This window comes from Cenococcum geophilum (genome assembly GCF_001692895.1).
Source record: "Cenococcum geophilum 1.58 unplaced genomic scaffold K441scaffold_27, whole genome shotgun sequence".
Taxonomy (NCBI): Eukaryota; Fungi; Ascomycota; class Dothideomycetes; order Gloniales; family Gloniaceae; genus Cenococcum; species Cenococcum geophilum.
Window position 1 is genome coordinate 1,485,877 of NW_027137585.1, and position 19,055 is coordinate 1,504,931.

The following is a 19,055-nucleotide window of genomic DNA, read 5'->3' on the forward strand; positions in this document are numbered from 1 at the left end:
CAAGAAACCCTCAAGCAACAGGTACGAGGCCGTCTGTCTCTCCTGAGGGCCTCAAGGTAACAGCACTGTTGCTTGCGGGACAGACCTTGTACATCCGTAGCAAAAGCCGTTCCCAGATAGCTCAGATGAAGTGCCCACAGAATCTTGTTGATTGCCACCCCAACCATGGATTCCAAAATTTCCATTGGTGACAGGCATACTGCACAGCTTGCAACGCTGGCCCGTGCTCTGGGAAGGCGGTGCTTGCAATTTACTGGTTGTTCGCACGACATTGGCTACAATGCTAGGATAGTTTTCTTCCACAGATTCAAAATACTGCTTCATCAAATCGTCAATCGTGGTATTTTTTGAGCTCGCGGAGGGTTGGCCTGAGCCAGAAGACTGATGTATTAGTGAAGAGAATGATGGATTCGCCATATTGGCATGCGCAACGAGTTCCTTTTTCAGCAAATCTTGAAGTGGATAGTTAAATGCGATCCCATAAGGTGATTCGCCGTCAATCACTTGCCATGGCAGCGAAAAACCTCGGCCTTTAGCAGTTTCAGCCAGCGTTTTCTCAGCTAGCCTAGTAGTGCAATCTCCCCAGAGGACTCCTTCACATCCCTTTTCCCCTGCAATCTTGGCAATAAGCCTTGTACGGAGAACAGATATGACATCTGACCGAGCTGTAGCAGATGGAAGCGATTTCATTAGATACTCTAATCTTTGCTCTGCAGAAAGGGGTTGCGCATCTGCTTTGGCAACTGCAGGCAGAAACTCGCGAAGATCAACCTCACTACTAGTACCGTCACTTGCAAGGATACTCGAGAGAGATACTGTGGTACAGCAATGATCCGAAAACTGGTCCCTGAGAAGTGATACAAGTTGCGGCTCGGGTGAGGCTCTCTCTACGGCAGAAGTATCGACGAACAATACTTGCAACTCGAAGCCCGTTCGTCCTGTCCTGTCTTTCTGATTCGAGAGGTGATGATCAAGAACATGAAGCAGGGTAAGTGAGGACACCCCGAAAGAAATGGGCAAAAGGAGCTTTCGGGACCGATCTACTCCTGAAAATCGCACTCGGAAAGATTCCATTCTTTTTATAACCTTTGTATGAACATATTTGATAAAACAGTCTCTGTAATTAGTCAGTCGTCTCAGTTAGTACTTTAGAGACGCAAGCTGTTCAGAACAGGTCCTCACACACCTGCAAAGAGGCTCTCTGCGGACCACAAGGGAGGCTTCTGCCGTTCGACACCTCCTGCAAGTCTGCCCTGCCGCAGCGCTTTCCTGAGGAAGATGCTTGCCTGACATCTCGCGGCACCTTACTGCTGTGCTCCGAGTGCAAAGTATAAGTTGGAAGGTAGCGCAGCAGCAGCAACAACTGCGCCTTGCAACGACTAAAAGATTCTTAACTAGGTTCGGGTTATCGATTTTCCGGCGACTCAGTCGAGCCAGTTTACGCTCTGGCGGCGGCAGCCCAGCGCAACGTCTACACCAGCCTGGTTATGACCATCCTTTTTCTCATTTCATTACTTATGTGAAGCTGCAGCTTCTTTGAAATCTGCCACAGTCGCCATCCAGAACCCGACCACATCAGGTATCACGATCTAGTCTTAAGATTCAGCCTCAACGGCCCTTCAAGGGTACTATGAAGCAATGGATACAGCTCCTGGCTCTACTTTTGACTTTTGTCATAGCAGTTGTGAATGCTGCTGAAGTGAAGCTGGTACGTTTCCGAATCTTTCCGCATAACCCTACCGCTAATCATCAACCAGACTCAAGATGAACCCCAGAAATGCTCCGGCATGTACAGCAAGAAATCCTGGGGAGGAAACGTCGAACCTTTCATCCTCGTCAAATTCCTTAAGGCCGACCAAAACGATGAGGCCCCCGATCCAATAGTCAGCATAGTAATATGGGAATGGAAAGATTCAAATCTTATCGGGAAGCCTCCGGATGCTCCTCAGGACGACGTATGGTTGTACGCCCTTCAGGCAATATCGAGGCTAATAACTCTGTGGTACAGCGAAAGTTTATTTGTAATGACGAAGCTATTGGAGCAAATCTCTGCAATTCCACACACAAGGGGGAATTTATACTTGCCGACAATGCCGACACAATATCGAAAAACTTCATCCGGACAGCAGCTATCCACCTCAAGGCGAAGGACATGATGCCAATCAACTACCCAGTAGCTTCTAATGCGCCCGGAACCTCAAATCCACTTCGAACAGGCTACTATTGTGTTGCTACTGCTCCATTCACTGAGGGCCAGAAGTATACCGCAATTCTCGAATTCCGTAATGCCTACGGCGAGCTCCCCGCCGCGCAAATTGCCAAGCTGCCCTTCTACGGCGGCATTACAATTGTATATGCTGTTATTGGAATATTCTGGGGTTTCCTCTATGTCCAGAATCGACATGATATTCTCGCCGTCCAGAACTATATCACTGCAATTATTGCATTCCTTGTGCTCGAAATGCTCATGACCTGGGGTTTCTACGATTACCAGAATCGGCATGGCAATAATGTGGGCGCAAAGGTCCTCATGATTGTTGTAGCTGTTCTTAATGCTTTCCGGAACTCCTTTTCTTTCTTTCTGCTTCTGATCGTTTGTATGGGCTACGGTGTGGTGAAGCCCACTCTAGGCAAGACGATGACAATAGTCCGATGGCTGGCTGTCGCGCACTTTGTTTTTGGTGTGGTCTATGCCGTGGCGTCCCTAACCATCCGGCCAGACGATGCGGGCCCCCTCGTACTACTTGTGATCCTTCCACTTTCCGCTACACTCACAGCTTTCTATATTTGGACACTCAATTCGCTGAATATGACGATGAAGGATCTTACGGACCGAAAGCAGCACGTGAAGGCGGGCATGTACAAGAAGCTATGGTGGTGCATATTGACTAGCATCATCGTAATATTCGGTTTTTTCTTCATCAACAGCTTTACTTTCGCCGGCGCCCGGGATCCAGACTTTGCTCCAACTCACTGGCAGACAAGGTGGTTTGTGCTGGATGGGTGGCTCAATATAGTGTACCTTGCCGATGTCGCCTTCATAGCGTACATGTGGCGACCGACTGCGAACAATAGGCGATTCGCCATGAGTGACGAAGTACGTTCTTTTGTTTTCTATATCTGCTACTTCTTTTCTAACTCTCCTGCCTTTGTTAGATTGCCCAAGACGATGAAGGCTTTGAAATCGCCTCTCTTCGCGACTCATTTGACGAGGAAGAGGGCCCTTCCACAAACCCTCCAGCCTATGATCCTGCACCGCGCTCCAACCGGAATGCCAGCCAAAATGCCAACCGGGACATCTCACCCCTCCCTGCACCGAAGCCACAGAAGCCCATGCCACCTCCAAGAGAAAGCTTAGACGGAGATACAATATTCGCTGTTGGCGAGGATGATAAATGGAGTGACGATGAAATGGAACCCGCGAGTCCAGCTGACGGTGATGAGAGGAGACGGTTGACAGGCAAGCATGATTAAGCCGTAATCGTGCCCGGGAAGGTAGCCCAATCAAATCACAAATTTTAGGGTATTAGGATAAGCAAAGTTTAACACTTTTCCAATTTTTCGGTGCAAACCTATCCTCCTATTCGCTTTCCTACTCGATCAGAAGTTCTTTGGTCGTGTGCTTTTAGTTGTGTCAAGCATTGGTGGCGTTTTGGTGGCATGGGGTTGGGACTCTTGAGTATCAAAACTGTAGACTATACCGGTTTTTGTGACATTTCATTCAGTGAACTTTTACTAGTGCACATGAATGAACTGTAGAGCGGACACCGGCTTACCCGGCATTCCTGCTGTGAAGTGCAATCTCAACCACTTCCCGTTTCTGTTTGTCCCCTCTAGTCATGCATCCATTTGGCTGGAACAAAACACCCCTATTTAACCCCATCCTCCCCCACTCTCCATCTTCACTCAACCCAACTCATCTTCTGTTCACAAACCAAGCTCACTCCGTTGCCAACTCTAACTCACCCATAAACCATCATATCCAGAAGTCGAAATGGGGCTTGGGGTCTCGGTCTTTTTCAATCGGATTACAACTACGACGTAATTGACGAGCCCACGAACGAATCCGGTCTGCGTCCTAATGACAACGACTGGCAATGGCTCCTGCATCCCAAAGACCCAGATCAGTCAACATCTCGACTCTGGCGTTCTCTCGACACTTGTCACGAGTATATAGCCATGGATAAGATCCATCCCTCCCTGCGCGAACCTAGGTACAGTCTCACGACACCTTCATACAAGCTAGTCATTATCGGAGCGCCGGCTATGCAACTAGGATGTCATTTGAGTTCGGAGTTCAGAGCTTGGTTGGAAGAGAACTATCGGAAAGTGGGCTTCATGAATGAGGGGCTTGCAGCCTATAAGAATGAGAAACCACACGACTTTGGGAGCTTGGGACTGAATGATACGATGGCTATGGGTGGGCTGGCAGTAGAGGATAGGTATGTTGGTTATTGGTGACGTTTGCCGAAAGCACAGATATTGTTCCCATACTCCAGTGTCTCAAAGTGTGTGGAAGAGAACGAGAAACCCATATGCTAACCACAGTTATCCTACAGAATCCCCTCGAATCCGGTTAACGTCCCTAACCCCCCTTTCGGCGAATCATCTTTAGGCTATGAGTTTCTTAGCCGAGGAATTGAGCCGTCGTATGAATGCGGAAGGTTCGTCTGATGCGTTCACCGGTTACCAGAAGGACACGGATGGGGATCAGCACTATAGTATTGTGCCAGGTGTATTACACTCTAGTACTCTCGTGACTACCAGTTGAGGCACTAGAAGTCCATAAGGAGTTCTACAAAGACAAGTGACTATGATGGCTATATCTTATGGCAGATTGATGTGGTGGCTTGAACCTGAGAGCCACTCTAAGGACCGAAATATGCGGAACTGCTAAATGTTTAGGCATCGTTGAGGTATTTTATAGGATGGCATAGGCTCAATGGGGATGGTGGTCTTCCACGGTGGTCTATTCTAATGTATAAAGCTAGGTCAAAGCAGAGTCTCAGATGGCGTCTCTTAGATGTGACCTAGTGGTCATACTGCATCCTCTATAATTAGAAAATATGATTTGCAAAATTTAATGGCGTCAACAAATATGAAAAGACAAAGAGTGTGGTATGTCTACCGAACTCCTTCCAGCTGCTATCTAGATTTACTTAGTTCATTTCGCCTTATTTCTTGGTCCATCTATCGCCCATCCATCGTCCATCCCCAACACCTCCTGCCCTCGATCAAATTCCCTCGCCTGCTGTCGAACAGGACGATCAAGGATGAGAACTCTGTCGATTGAAGCTGGCTCTAGAAGTTCTCTATATCATAAGGTCGGTGCAGGCACCTGAGAAACCACGTATCGACACCCTCTATTTTGAGCTATAATCTCACTACAATTCATTGATGATGAATATATTGAATGTATGGAATCTTAAAAGATAAAATGCTCCATCCGACCACCAACTTAACTACCAGCTCCACCATCAATTTCAACAATCTCCCTCACGACATTAAAAATAACAGCTGCATGCCTGGGCGTGCCACGATCATTCCTCTATTAGCCTTCAGTTTTCTTCCCGTCGTAAAGTCCAGCTCTTTTTCATTCAAATCAGTGACATGACCGCCAGATTCCTGAAGGTCAGGACTCCACCAGCATGATCCAGATCTTGGCTCTCAATGCAGGGCTTTTTGGGATATGTAGCATCAAATCGCAGTCCGCAACTACCATAACTACGTATCTCCGCTGAGTTGACAACACTTCTGTTCCAGGCTAAACAGCTCCGGGTTTTTCAGCAACTTTCCGATGAGTTTCGAGGTCCATCGACCTGCATATTGTGCTATCAACGCAATTTATCCCATCATCCACTATACTTTCTTGCGATTCGACTTTTCTTTCGATAGGAGTGGGCAGCGAGACATGTGTCTCATGAATACTCCGTGCCCCAAGACAGCGGACACCATCCATCCAAGGCCATCCTTGTCGACTCGACGTTCATGAATTCTACGTCTTCTTCCAGGAAGATTTTGCGAAAAGAGACCCTCAAAGCTCAGATTAGGACAGCCTAAAACTCCGACTTTCTCCTGGCCATCTTCCAGCAGAGCTAGACAAATAGCATATTGGTCTCCGCGAAGAAAGGATGCCGTGCCGTCAACGGGGTCCAAAACCCATACGCGGCCTCTACCAGCATCGGACCCTGCTCCAAGATCTATCACATCAAGCATCTCCTCTTGCGATGCAAGCGACGAAAGCAGCTTCTCGCTTTCAGCATCGTCAAGTTTGGTGGACGAAACAAAACTCCGTACGCTTTCTAGCAGAGCAGGGTCATTACGCAGTGCTTCAGCAGACCCACAGACTTGTCTTCTGGGAAGTTGTAATGGATGGCGCTGATGAGTAGAGCTTGAGCTCCGAAATCGGTGATTGTGACGGGTGAGAGGTCGCTCTTTGACAAAGTACAGTAGCTAGCACCTTCTTCGTGAGTAATGCTACTCTTTGTACAGCGAACTCCGCGATTTGCGGCTCTTTTTTATATGAAATGTTCATTTGCCCGCAAGGCCGTGGGGACGATCCTGGGAATGAAACTCCGTTTCCCGATGGGATTTTCTCAGTAGAGCAAATCACTTCGCGAGGGTCGATAAAGGTTGGCTTGAGCAGATCGGAAGCCTAGACTACAATGCGTGTCTCAGGAATGTAGGGATGAGTCTCCGGGCTCTTCCTCGTGGTGAATCTTTAGAATTTTCCAGCGAGGCTTCTTTAAGTGGCTGGGAGAAAGCCAAGACCATTGGTGGAGCTCGCCGGTCACCTCATTCGATTGAGTTGCACACCTGCTAACTGAACTTTGTTCCAATGAAAAAAAGCGAAGTAAAGCAGTAGGGTTTTTATTAGTCAATTAAAAGCTAATAGAGTAATATAGATTAACTCCAGGCAACCTCTTTAAATATCTTATGAAAATTAAAAGCTAATGGGAATAGGCTAATATCACGATTGCTATATCTATCTACCTGTTCGATGGCCTCTTGATTGAAAAATGTGCCTTTCGGTCCCGTTGATGTTGTGGAGCAAAGCTTGAACGTTCTTAGATACTTTCAGCCAGGTAGGTATCAATCAAATGACATAAGCTGGCTGGTAGGTAGAGACACAGAATTGTACGAGTGATCTGTTCTATTCAAGGTGGCTCTCAAGGGTCTATATATACACGAGGAAGATNCTAGAATAGGAAAGGAGGGAGGTANAGGNAANAGAGATACGTACTAAGANATACNAAATACGAGGGTAAGCACTAGGGTAGTCTTTANATAGGGTACTAGGCATNAAAGACAATTGTAATACGGTCGAAAGCTACCTCTGTAGCCAACACACCCCCTTAGATCTAACGTAGAGCGGCAGAGCTGGATTACTGGATTAGGCAGTCGGGATAGACGACCTGGTGGTGAGCTTTGCTGCTGTCCGAGTGTTAATTTACCAGATATCTAATATCGCGGAGCCCTACTACATCAACGAATTTTTGATGATTTTGCTTTAAGAGAGCTTTAGTTAGTCTATCTGCAGCCATTTCACTTATTGGTACCCACTGTACAATAAAGCTTCTATTTTGGACCTCTTGGCGAAGCTAGAATTAATAGATATCTACGTGTCGGAGCTTTATAGATACTGTAGGAGTCTCTTTTATTACGATCCGTACTGACTGCTGATTGTTATAATTAATAATAACGTCCTGTTCTGGGTTAAATTTAATAGCCTTAAATATCCGCATTATATACTCGACCTCCCTACTAACGTGTGAGAGAGCTAGGAGTTCTACCTCCGTAGTAGACTTAGTTACTACCTTTTATCTAGTTGCCTGCTATGCTATAGGCCTATTAAATAAGCTTATTAAGAAGCCCTGTAAGCTTTAATGTGTTAGAGCATTGTTAGCAAAGCTAGTATTAGAAGTAGCTTTTAGAACCTGGTTTATTTTATATGGTGTAATAGTAGAGAACTTAAGAGCGAGGTATCTGGTATTGTAGAGATAGGTAAGCAATCTATTAATCTCCGTAAGATGAGCTAGTAACGAATTTTGTAAGAACTTAGCCAGCTTGCTAATAGAAAAAGTGATGTCTGGTTATATAGTAGATGTAAAATATGTTGCAGAACCTATATGGCGTTAATATCCTTTTATTTAATTCGGCGTAGCTTCTCCTTTGTACGGTATCAATTCCTAGCCCGATAGTGGTGTAGCTAATGGCTTTAGATATTTTAGATGGTATACTAAGACTAGCTTTTTAAGATACTAATCTAAATAGAGCCAGAGCTTTCCCTTTTGTTGATCTTGCACGACACAAGTATTTAGGAATAATGTAAATTAAGGTATTTTACAGATCTCGAATTAATTTTGTAGCTGCTTTAAGATGTCCTCTATCTACTATTGATAGCTCGGGTGTCCTATAATTAGGATGTTATTAATGTAGAAAAATATAAAGATAGGTTTGGTAGGGTGTATGTAGAGATATAGCTTATCTGGTACCGCTTTTAAACTTATGCTTTATAGAGCAGCAGATATTTTTAAAAATTATAATTTTAAAGATTTCCGTAGTCCGTATATTGCCTTTCTTAGATAAAGAGAGAATCTAGGTGGTAGGTCTATACCCTTAGGGGGAATGAGGTAGACCTTATCATTAACTAAGGCATTAATAAAGGCGTTAACAGCGTTAATCTGTATAACGTTTAGGTTAAAGCTAGTAATAAGAGCGTAGAGTAAATAGAAGGTCCAATAGGCTACCGTAATAGCTTTAACCTCCTCTTATAAGACTGCTTAAAGGTCTCCGCGGATAACTAGATAAGCTTTAAATCTTATAATAAAGCTATCCAAATCTTCCTTATACGTAAAGACCTATATAGTAGGAAGTTAATAAACCTTCTTAACTAGTCGTACCTCATCCCAGGTATATTTTCCCATTAAGGCCTTTATCTTAGTGTAAGCAGCTGCTTTAAACTCCGTAGCGTACCTATAATTAAGCATCTCTTTTTATAACTTTAGTAGTGGTGAAAAGTTATCTTAATATCTATACGTCTTTATAGCAGCAGTATAGAACGCGTAAGCCAATAGTGTCGTATCTGGATTGATAATATTATTACTGTCACTATTTTAAACCGTAAAGGCTTGTTGTTATAGATTCTAATTTGGTATATCTTTCTTCTTTACCATAGGCCGCTTTTTATGGCTAGAACGTCTCTTACCCCTTGATAATGAGCCTGCTGTCGTCTAAGGTTTGGAACGAGGTGTAGGGTCTATAAATGGTGGTTTGGTGACTTTAGAAGATAACTAAGTAGTAGATAATGTCTGTGGCGTAGATGTCACTATAGATGGTGATTGCTGAGGCGCTGAAGACGCTAATAGTATAAACGGTTTTGGAGTTAGCTTTGGGGTAAATAGCTAACGGAGTTCTTCTGTTAAGATCTGAATGCTTTTTGACGTAGGAGTAACGTTAATACTTGCTAAATGCGGCAGTTTTATATCTAGTTCTTTGTTAAAGTTCTCCATCTAGTCCTTGCTGCCATTTTAAAGATTATTTAGTAGGTCCTAAACTTACTAAAAACGGTCCTTTTAAGCCTATGAGATAATAAGGTGTTCTGGTATTTTAGGAGATTAATATCTCTTTAACTTATTAATTCGTATATTATAAGATCGGATGATGCGGTTGGTAGTTAGTATCTATATTCTATAGATATTTGACGCTTCTATACTAACGAGATAGCCTATTTAGGCTTGTGGCTTAAACTTTACCTTTCTAGAAATACTGTGTTTAATAAGCATATAGGTTAAAGATCCGGCTATATAAAGCCCTACTAGCTATGGCTTTTGTTTATATAGTATCTTAAATAGGGTCTTTTAGTTGATGGATTTAATAGGAGTTTAATTGAGTAGGAACACTATAAGGAGCACAAACTTGGGCTACAGATTTACGGGTAACTTTGCTTTAATAATAGCAGTCCTTACTTGTTTAGAAATGGCTCTCCCTAACCTCTCTGTAGGTTTATTTTAAGTAGAAGTATCTAATATTAATTACTTAATAACACCTCCGTTAAGCTGGATAAGGTTCTTTACCCTAGCGCCTATACCTTACTCTTTATCTATATGCTAAATGCGGATACCTTGAGTATTAAATTTCTTTGTAAATGCTATTATTGATTTAAAGAGTGGAAACAGCGTCTTTTGCTTATGGTTCTTAATGGGAAAGGTATGATAGTACTTTATATAGTTACACCAAAAATGAGCTATATATATATCTCTATTAAACCCGTCTTCTTCTATAATGACATTAAAGTGTATACGTTTAAAAGGATAGGTTCCCTTTATGGATATTCTATGAGATATCTACTGTGTTATCTTTCTAAGAATATATGGTTTATAAAGTGGTATACTGTATAGAGTTCTTCCTCTGTTTATCTTAACTACCTTAACCCTATTTGCCGCAGTTGGTAGATAATCTACTGACTCTATATTGCAGTATAGTAAGCGCTAATGCTATACTTTATTATATGCTGAGGTCTTAAAGAATCTAGTGGACGTAGCGTAGGTAGTAGGAGTAGGTGGTAAGTAGGCAATAGTATTGATAAGGTAGAGACCTCTGTATTCTATAAGGTTGGCGAATAGGCTTCCGTTATCCTTGTAGCGTAGGTGGTTTATAGATTAGTTTATAATTATTCTAACCCTGCAGAGCTTTGCTACGGATATTAGATTGGTATAAAAATAAGGAGCGTATACTATGTTTCTTAATGTTAGATACTTAGTTAGACGTTGTTTACCTACCTTAATGGCTAAGTTAATATTACCGTATCCATGGATTTCTGCTCTAGAATCTCTAGCCGTTATTATAGATATGCTTGGCTTAAAGTCACGGAAGTATCTAATATTGTTGCAGAAGTGGGTGTCTACTATAGTATTATACCCTTAGGCGTTAATTAAGGACAGATCTGGATGTTCCTGTGATAATGATAATAAGTAGGATATTGTTATAGCAGCCGCTGTAGCTTAAGGCCTATCTAAATCCTTAATCCTTTTAATAAAAGCTAGAGACGTCCTTAACCTAGGGCCTTCCTTCTTAATCTGCTTAACCCTTTTATTATAATACTGCTTGTTTGTTAGGCCCTTAAGCTATTTCTGATACCTCTATAGATACTTGTTATTTAGTATAAAGTTCGGACCTTAAAGAGACTAAAATAGCTATTTGTAATTCTTTAACTTATAGGGTAAACTATAAGTAAAACACTTTGCTTTAGGTAATTAAGAAGGTGCTAGGGTGGTAGATATTATAGGATCTATAGACGGCTGCCCTAATAGTGTAGTATGGGCGTTATATCCCGTATTTAGATGCTTATAGAGGAGGTTAAATTCCTTAATTATTGTCGACATTTTAAGCTTCTTTAACCTCTTTGCTACCTTTTAGATAAAGGCATAGTACAGAGCTAGATAGATCTCCTTATAGTCCTAGATAAAGGCTTATATAACGCTACCTTTTATTACCTCTATTAGCCCTTCCTCTAGCTCTTCGCCGTTCTATATTATAGTAATATAAAGCTAAAGCTATGATTTTAGAGTCTGACGTTTAGGCCCTTATTTCTGTTTTCTAAGATTGTCTAATACCATCTACTGTAATATAGCTTAAGATGGCTTTACTACCTTCTTTAACTGTCTTATAATTAAATGTAGTATAGTGAGGTTCTTAAGATACCCTAAGAAGTTAGTGCCTACGGTGGTATATAAAAGTGCTGCGAACATGTGGAGCTTCTCTTTCTACTTTAGATAGTCCTGTTATTATAGCTTATAGAGCTTAAAGAGCATTCTCTGTATCTCTAGAGATTGCTAAGGTTGTTGTTTTTGTTGACTCGATAACCCAGGTATAGCTATTTTAGTAGACGCTGGAGTTGCTACTAGAGCTATAGGGTCCGCTGCTGGTGCTATAGGGTCTATAGGTGCTACTATAGGTGCTATAGGAGCTGCCGGTGCTGCTGTAGGAGCTATAGGAGCTGCTGCTATCAAAGGTATAGCTAGCTTAGTGTTTTACTTAATTTTATTCTCCGTCTTATCTAGGTTAATATAGTCTTAAATCTTCGCAAAACTTGCTTCTTAACGGATAAATTAAAACTATATAGGCTAGTCTTTCTAGGTTAGTAAAAGAGGGTTTATAGAGTCCTTGGTTGCCATAGTGGCTCTTATTTTAAGGTTCTTTTAAGGTTGCGTAAAGAGACGCGCTTATACGTAAGGCACGCGATATTTCGTGACGAACTATGCTTAAAGAGGCTTAGTGGTAGTCGTCTAGCCACTAAGATCTCCCTGGTGCTCAGAAGGTTACCAGGCTCATAACTTTTAGCTAGGTAGGTATCAATCAAATAACATAAGCTGGCTGGTAGGTAGAGACACAGAATTGTACAAGTGATCTGTTCTATTCAAGGTGGCTCTCGAGGGTCTATATATATATAAGGAAGATGCTAGAATAGGAAAGGAGGGAGGTATAGGCAACAGAGATACGTACTAAGACATACGAAATACGAGGGTAAGCACTAGGGTAGTCTTTACATAGGGTACTAGGCATCAAAGACAATTGTAATACGGTCGAAAGCTACCTCTGTGGCCAACAGATACCACCCTATATAGAGGACGAGTGCTAGCTACCTTATATTAAATAACTTAACTCTAAACATTAAGCTTATATATTAAAATACTAAGAAATTAAAGGCTTCATATCCCCGAGTACGGGCATCGAATTCAGCTAGTTTAATTGGATTCTTATCGATAAGCCAAGGGCCCCATTTACTGTGCTAAGGGATACTTCACTCGAAAGGACGTGTAAAATTGTATTCTCAGCATCTATGATTTCAATCAATAAGGAGATCCATTTGTTTGCTTTCATATTTAAGCCATATATGCTTTCAGATCCAAGCTACTTGCCCAAATCAGGAAATAAAAACCCAATTGGGTATCCGGCCAAGGCTGATAGGTTGCCTGGCGTTATCGATAACCAGGCAGGTATGGCGAACTGCGTTGTTCAGCTCCCCAAAGACAGCCATATATCATCCGACCCTCCCCTCGCACTCGCCATCTCCGCCAACAATGTCGATTATGTCGGGAATCAAGCGGCCTCCTGAGTATGAAAGCCCCGAAACTGTTCCCAAGACCAAAGCGCGGCGCACTGATCCCATGACCCTTGAACAGGCTCTCGACCGTATTGCTATATTGGAAAATCGTTTGAAACGCCTCGACACGCCTGCAGTCAGGCTATCCGTCTGGCTGATGGAGAGCCACATTAACAAGAGCTTTGCTATGCACAAAGGAAAGCAGAAGGTGGATGCCTCGGTGGTCGAAGTGCCCGCTGAGATTCACGACCTTCTCCACGCCTCCGACGCCGCGACCTTCGCCGAGCTGCTCCGGGCCTCAACTACCTCGTTTTACCATGGCATCTACCATGACTGGGAATATGCCTACGTCACAATGCGCACGAAAGAGTTCATCTCTGAGATCTGGCGGCTTGCGCGGCTGCCGAATGGTTTCAGGTTAAGCATCGACCTGCTCGTCTGGTTCAGCATTGACGTCCTCCACCGGCCGGACTCATGTTTCGGCGGCATGCTGAACTCGCAATGTTTGAACATATACTGGTTGCTCGACGATGCTCTGTTGTACATCGCTCTGGAACAATGGGAGAAGGCTTTGGACAATTGGGATGTGCGCGACACGATCACCGAGATCGAATTTGGAATTGCAACTGTGGCGCCTTGGGAATATACGTGTTATTTCACGAAATCGCTGGACTTTCTGAAGGAAAGTCAGGCTGTATTCGATATCAGGGTGCGAGCCATGCTGGCGGCAGGGACAAGACTACCTTCGGAGCTGGTTGAGGAGATTGTTGGATATTTGCTATATGAACTGGAATTACCAACTGGAGATTTGAAGACCTTGCACGATTGGAGAAGTAAATAATCACGGTATGCATGAAATGGCCCCTTTGATCTTATCAAGCTATGTATTCGGCAAAGCTCTATACACCAAGTCATATGAAGCTCCTCTGTTGCTCTAGACGTTATTTCTAAGAGGCTACCATTTTAAAATACTCACCATACATTGAAATACTCGCCTTTTCATCTAGTATTTATCAGAAAAGCATTACATTAAGCTAATTTAGCAGCCTTCGCACATCTATGAAATGTACCAGGAAGTTCGCATTCAAACAATAAATGCAAAACATTCCGAAGCTAGAATTGGTTTCCTATAATTACCTGCGGCTACTGTACGAGTTCCCGGATCGTTCGTTTCTATCACCGATCACTCATTCGCGTATGTCGTGCCCCTCACAATATAATAATCGCACAGCGGTGGTTCGAAGAATTTGAAAAATGACTACGAGAGATGCATTACGAGTCATATCTTCTAATGGGAATATCCCCGAAGACCCATAAGGATCAATGCAGCCTCAATGTCAGCTGTCTCTATCCCCACAACGCTCTCGGTCGTTCTACCAGTCTGAAGGGGATTTCCCCGAATATTCAGGAGAGTCTCTACTGCCTCGAGGTCAGCTGATCCAACTTCACCAAGGCCTCCAATTTCCGTAGCAAAAGCGTCTTGTGTTTCATCGGCCTCAGTACCTTGAGCATTGGCGTGGTGAGCTTGGCTGGAAGCCCTCAGCTCAGCCTCCTTAGCCAATGCCCAAAAAGCACCAGCACGGGCCGCTGCAGCACGAATTTCGTCTCCCAATCCGTTCACAGCCATCCATTTGATGTTAATGCTCCTAACATAGCTTTCTAGCGCGTTATTTGCTGGATAGATTGCCCGCGCCAAACCATGCCGTCCCAAAGTCCAACGTTCATTCGTCCGTGAGTGTATCTCCTCTAAAGCCCTTCCAGTTACTGGGTATGGCTCAGGGCTCCAAGCAGCACGATAGGGAATGTCTACGTTTGCAAGATGGTGATTGCGTGTATCCACAAGTGCCTGTCTCCTCGTTTCTCTCCTTGGGTTCTCTTCTTTTTCCGCTGTCTCTCTTAATTCCCCTTTGATTACTTCGACTCGCTCTTGCATGGCTTGAGTTATCCGTAGAGACAACATATCAGTGTAGGTTTGTTTGAAGAAAGCTGGTAAGGACGGTAGGCTTAGCACTCAATTAACTTGTAAGCAATTAGTTGGACTTTGCTAAAGTTGAAATGGAGGTTGATAAGATGCTGAAGATAGTAAAACTAACTAACGCACTTTATATGTGAGTATTTTAGTGAATTCATCCCTTTCGGTGATTCTGATCTTGTGGCCACATTGTTCTTTTACAATGTTTCCATTCACAACAGCTTCCACCTTGAACGGTTAAGAGCACTTCTGAGTCGTATGGCTTTCCTCAGTTCCCGTAAGCATTGCTTATCGCGGTAGCCTTTTTGACTGGCTAACACGGGAGAAAGCTTTACCAGGATCTCTCGAGTTTTTATCGAGAAAATAATCAAATAGATATTACTTAATATCCTCCGTATTTAGATATACTTTACTATAAGGAGCCGAATTCTAAGCCCTCTGTTCCGTCGGTTGGTACTCCTTAAGCCTTGTTGAACCCTCTACGCAAACCTGACGGCTTCAACCGTCTCCCAAGGACACTAAGAGCCCTTGGAGCCCACAGCGATCCATCCCGAAGACCTATAATACTATCTACGGCTTCCATATCTGCCGGTACTATGGAAATCGGACCCTTGGCTTCAACTGTCTCCCCAGTTAACTAGCTAGTTGTGTTAGCACTTATAGCAGCAACGTCCTATATCACTATAGCTGGAGCATCCTGAGAGATTGGACGAGGGATTTTCCTAAGGCGTTTTAAGCAATCGGCGGTTACAGCAGATTCTGGCTCACTCGGGGGTTTGGCCTCAATTAGAGGGGGGTGCCCGCCGCGTACGCACTCTGAGTATGGATACTGAAAACCATCCATTGGAGGCGTATTTTGAGGTCTAACGGTCCGAGGGGGGGTCAAAGACAGTCGAAGTGAGCGGCTGCCCGAACATGACCCCCGGGCACTCTCAGTTCTTTCGTTCCTTGAGGACCTCCTTACTTGACCACCAGATTACGGAAACATACTGAGGATTGGAGGACCCTGCATTTGGAGCATATGGTTGACGAACTGCCGCCGTGAAAGAGTGCTGTTCAAAGCCGTAGTCAATCCACTTAAAAGATAACTCTTCTAAGGGATGCTAGGGCGGGCTTCTGCAGTCTCTAGCTTTTTTATAGTGTTTAAGCCCTGATTTATTTCATCTCTCTTTTCAATCGTTTCCCGGATTGTCTTCCAAGGCGTCAAATTGACGCTTCATGGCGCGAGTCATTCATTGGTATGGCATTTCGACCGGATATGAATAGTCGGTGACTGATATACTCCATAAGAAACTTTAGTATGGTTCAGGTAGTCCGTGCTGCTGAGTTGGCCGGCAAAATGGTAAGTTGGACGCAGGGCAGATGTCAATCGGAAGTCTGGGCGAAAAGAAGAACTTATGTAAAGATTGATCTAAGAAGAAAATGAGGCTATATATACATGATGGGTGAGTCATAGGCACCCCTAATCTAACCCTAATAAAGCAGTGATCGGCACCAGGTCGACAGCAGATGAGGGCGAAGCTGGAGTTGTAAGACGAGAGATTTGGAACTGGTAAGAGTAAGATATATATATCTTTTATATCCGAGTCTTACCATGAATCTATCCGCCCTTGCAGTGATTCTACTGCGAGGGCGACAGCATTTTTCACTGCACATCCTGTATTCAATGACTGATAACATATGTCACATGAATTTCCGAATTTCCTTCGACGTGACTCCTCCTAAGGGACGGTGAATGGAACTCACAGTGCACTAGGTGACCTCATCAATCTGTTGGGCTGTTTTCAAAAATGTCAGCACGTTTCAACGTCAAGAAAATGTCCATTTATCAAAATATTAATGTTTGTAGGGGTAGAAAAGCATGTAAAGCTAGTCTGTAACCTTTTCTTACTGCAGTTGATGCCTTAAATAGACAGCTGCCTCAATCAAACACCTAAAAAAACCGCAAAGCTTCTTCTCGCCTTATTTAGAAGAGCCATAATGGTTGTCTCAGACAAACATAGGCGTACCAACGGATAGAGAACAGATACCAACTGACAGCGTAGCTGTGCGGGAGAGAAAGAGAACGGACTTTATGGTTAGTGCAGCTTTATTACGGTGAAGCTAAGGTCGGGACCCTACTTGAATGAACTCATGAGAGCCAAGGCTTATCTTTTGGCTTCCGTTACTGGGAAATGTTTGCCAGAGTGTTGGCTTTGTTATTTTCCGTTTGTGGTATTGCTGTGTATGAAATACCAGCCGAACCAGTGATCTATTTGGACCGGCGCACTCATTCAAAATTGCGGGCTAGCCTATATAGGTAACTATTATTCCTATTTAGGTATGGAGCATTGGAGTGGATTTGACCTCAGATCCACGCCACGCCAGTCCAAACAGATCACTAAGCTGAACAGCACTGTCCTGCGCTACATTTGCGTAAATACACCGCTAAACAATCTTTACAGGTGTGACTTCTCCTAAAACGTCAGCCTCTTAATCGGGATTCTCGATCTCTTACCTGTTCACGAATCAATTTTACAGAGCATCTTCCGCTAACCAGTCATCTGCTCTAGCTATCCAGACTTCTATTGCTCCTCTCTTAGGATCTAGCTAATGCTCGTAGGGTTCCATGAGTCTTATTTATTCGTACATCTCAAGAAGCCGGCTGCAGGGTTGTTTTGGATAATGCAAATAAGCGAGCATAAAATATCCTTTATCCAATAGAAAATGCATAAAATATCGCAATCGATAAGGATAAAAGTGCCCGTGCGGAGCTTTTCTACCCTAACTAGTAAGACTCCTGGCAGAATTCGGCAGAATTTAGTAGACTTAGCAGAATTTAGCAGATATTGCAGATATTACAGATATTAGAGATATTGCGGATATTACGGATATTGCAGATATTGCGGATATTGTAAATACTGCGGATATTGCGTATATTGCGGATATTGTAGATATTGCGGATATTACAGTACCTTTCCCCCCTAACTATATAGCTAAATACTTAGAGAAAAATTACCTATTTCTCTTATAGTTCTTCTCTAATACTAATTCTTTAAATACTCTATTTTCTTAAGAGTTTTAGGATCTATCTACATTCTCTCTTATAATACTATACAACGTCTTCCTAAAAAGACTTTTTCTGGCTTATCGCTTATTACTAAAATTAAGAGAATTTTAATTGCTATAAGCGAGAGCCATAGCTAGCGCTTTTATTACTATTTTTAAGACTACTACTAAAGTATAGTTGCTAAAATCTTATATAGCGTCTTAGAGATAAAGTCCTTATACTTATCTTAACTTTTTAGTTAAAATATTATACTATTAAGATCCTTAGTAATCTTATTAAACTTATTAAGGTCTTAAGCTAGAGCTAGCCTTTTATATAATAATATACTTTTAGGTATAAAACTTCTATTCTAATATCTTTCCTAAAGCTCTTTAACGCTATTAAGTATAGGCTTACGCTACTCCTTTTTCTAAACCTACTTAATATATCTTATATAATAGGCTAGATAAAGAATAAGTATAGTAGTATAAAGGGGTAAGTTATTTATTTTATAATAATATCTGTTGGGAATAAGGCAAATTGCCGTTATGTACGGCAATTTGCCGTCACGTGATGGCAAGTTGCTATTACGTGTCGCCGCGGCACTAGCGTGGCGAGGAGCCTTAAGCTCCTCGCCCTCCCTTACCCTTTCCTAAAATCAATCGAATATACAATTATCATACTATCTACGAACCGTAGCTACATAATATCCCCTTGTGAGTCCAACACTAATTAGTGGTTAACTTCACTATTATACTACAGAACAGCTAGGTATTTTACTAAAAAGAGACGAGCCACTATACCAGTGCTACTTGTGCTAAAGGAAGCTATTTTTTAAGGTTAGAACTGGTCCTAAACCTTAAATAGAACTTTTCTATAAATCTAAGGATCTAAAGGCCAGAACTGGTCCTAAGCCTTTCTAAGATTACGAATTCTTATGTCTATTACGC

The 19,055-nt window shown here is 42.8% G+C and overlaps 6 protein-coding genes across 6 annotated transcripts; 3 read left to right on the plus strand and 3 right to left on the minus strand.

The window, feature by feature from the left end:
• Nucleotides 1-51: 51 nt before the first annotated feature.
• K441DRAFT_687851 (uncharacterized protein) lies at nucleotides 52-1,293 on the minus strand (the record flags this gene model as incomplete). The annotated part of the gene is made up of 2 exons (XM_067652130.1): nucleotides 52-1,117; nucleotides 1,187-1,293. The coding sequence occupies 2 exons, from the start codon at nucleotides 1,291-1,293 to the stop codon at nucleotides 52-54; spliced, it is 1,173 nt and encodes a 390-aa protein (XP_067502902.1).
• A 176-nt stretch (nucleotides 1,294-1,469) lies between these two features.
• On the plus strand, nucleotides 1,470-3,823 carry K441DRAFT_661739 (uncharacterized protein). The gene is made up of 4 exons (XM_067648922.1): nucleotides 1,470-1,708; nucleotides 1,758-1,955; nucleotides 2,009-3,097; nucleotides 3,157-3,823. Exons 1-4 carry the CDS (start codon nucleotides 1,631-1,633, stop codon nucleotides 3,472-3,474), a joined length of 1,683 nt encoding a protein of 560 aa, XP_067502903.1. The 5' UTR covers nucleotides 1,470-1,630; the 3' UTR covers nucleotides 3,475-3,823.
• A 157-nt stretch (nucleotides 3,824-3,980) lies between these two features.
• Nucleotides 3,981-4,897, plus strand: K441DRAFT_723560 (uncharacterized protein; the record flags this gene model as incomplete). Its single annotated transcript, XM_067654095.1, has 3 exons — nucleotides 3,981-4,442; nucleotides 4,632-4,664; nucleotides 4,837-4,897. Coding segments are annotated over 3 exons (556 nt in total), but the record flags the coding sequence as incomplete, so codon positions are not given.
• Nucleotides 4,898-5,520: 623 nt separating this feature from the next.
• Nucleotides 5,521-6,553, minus strand: K441DRAFT_723566 (carbohydrate phosphatase). The gene has a single exon (XM_067654096.1). It carries the CDS (start codon nucleotides 6,214-6,216, stop codon nucleotides 5,860-5,862), a length of 357 nt encoding a protein of 118 aa, XP_067502905.1. The 5' UTR covers nucleotides 6,217-6,553; the 3' UTR covers nucleotides 5,521-5,859.
• Nucleotides 6,554-13,292: 6,739 nt separating this feature from the next.
• Nucleotides 13,293-13,946, plus strand: K441DRAFT_566359 (uncharacterized protein; the record flags this gene model as incomplete). Its single annotated transcript, XM_067643741.1, has 1 exon — nucleotides 13,293-13,946. One exon carries the CDS (start codon nucleotides 13,293-13,295, stop codon nucleotides 13,944-13,946), a length of 654 nt encoding a protein of 217 aa, XP_067502906.1.
• Nucleotides 13,947-14,375: 429 nt separating this feature from the next.
• Nucleotides 14,376-15,349, minus strand: K441DRAFT_145125 (uncharacterized protein). The gene has a single exon (XM_067640160.1). The coding sequence runs from the start codon at nucleotides 15,063-15,065 to the stop codon at nucleotides 14,394-14,396; it is 672 nt and encodes a 223-aa protein (XP_067502907.1). The 5' UTR covers nucleotides 15,066-15,349; the 3' UTR covers nucleotides 14,376-14,393.
• Nucleotides 15,350-19,055: the final 3,706 nt, after the last annotated feature.

Bases quoted from the DNA above. Each gene is read 5' to 3' on its own strand.
- K441DRAFT_145125 (XM_067640160.1), bottom strand. From the start codon at position 15,065: ATGTTGTCTCTACGGATAACTCAAGCCATGCAAGAGCGAGTCGAAGTA.
- K441DRAFT_723566 (XM_067654096.1), bottom strand. From the start codon at position 6,216: ATGCTTGATGTGATAGATCTTGGAGCAGGGTCCGATGCTGGTAGAGGC.
- K441DRAFT_661739 (XM_067648922.1), top strand. From the start codon at position 1,631: ATGAAGCAATGGATACAGCTCCTGGCTCTACTTTTGACTTTTGTCATA. The intron at 1,709-1,757 runs GTACGTTTCCGA...ATCATCAACCAG, and splicing joins ATGCTGCTGAAGTGAAGCTG to ACTCAAGATGAACCCCAGAA. The intron at 1,956-2,008 runs GTATGGTTGTAC...TCTGTGGTACAG, and splicing joins CGGATGCTCCTCAGGACGAC to CGAAAGTTTATTTGTAATGA.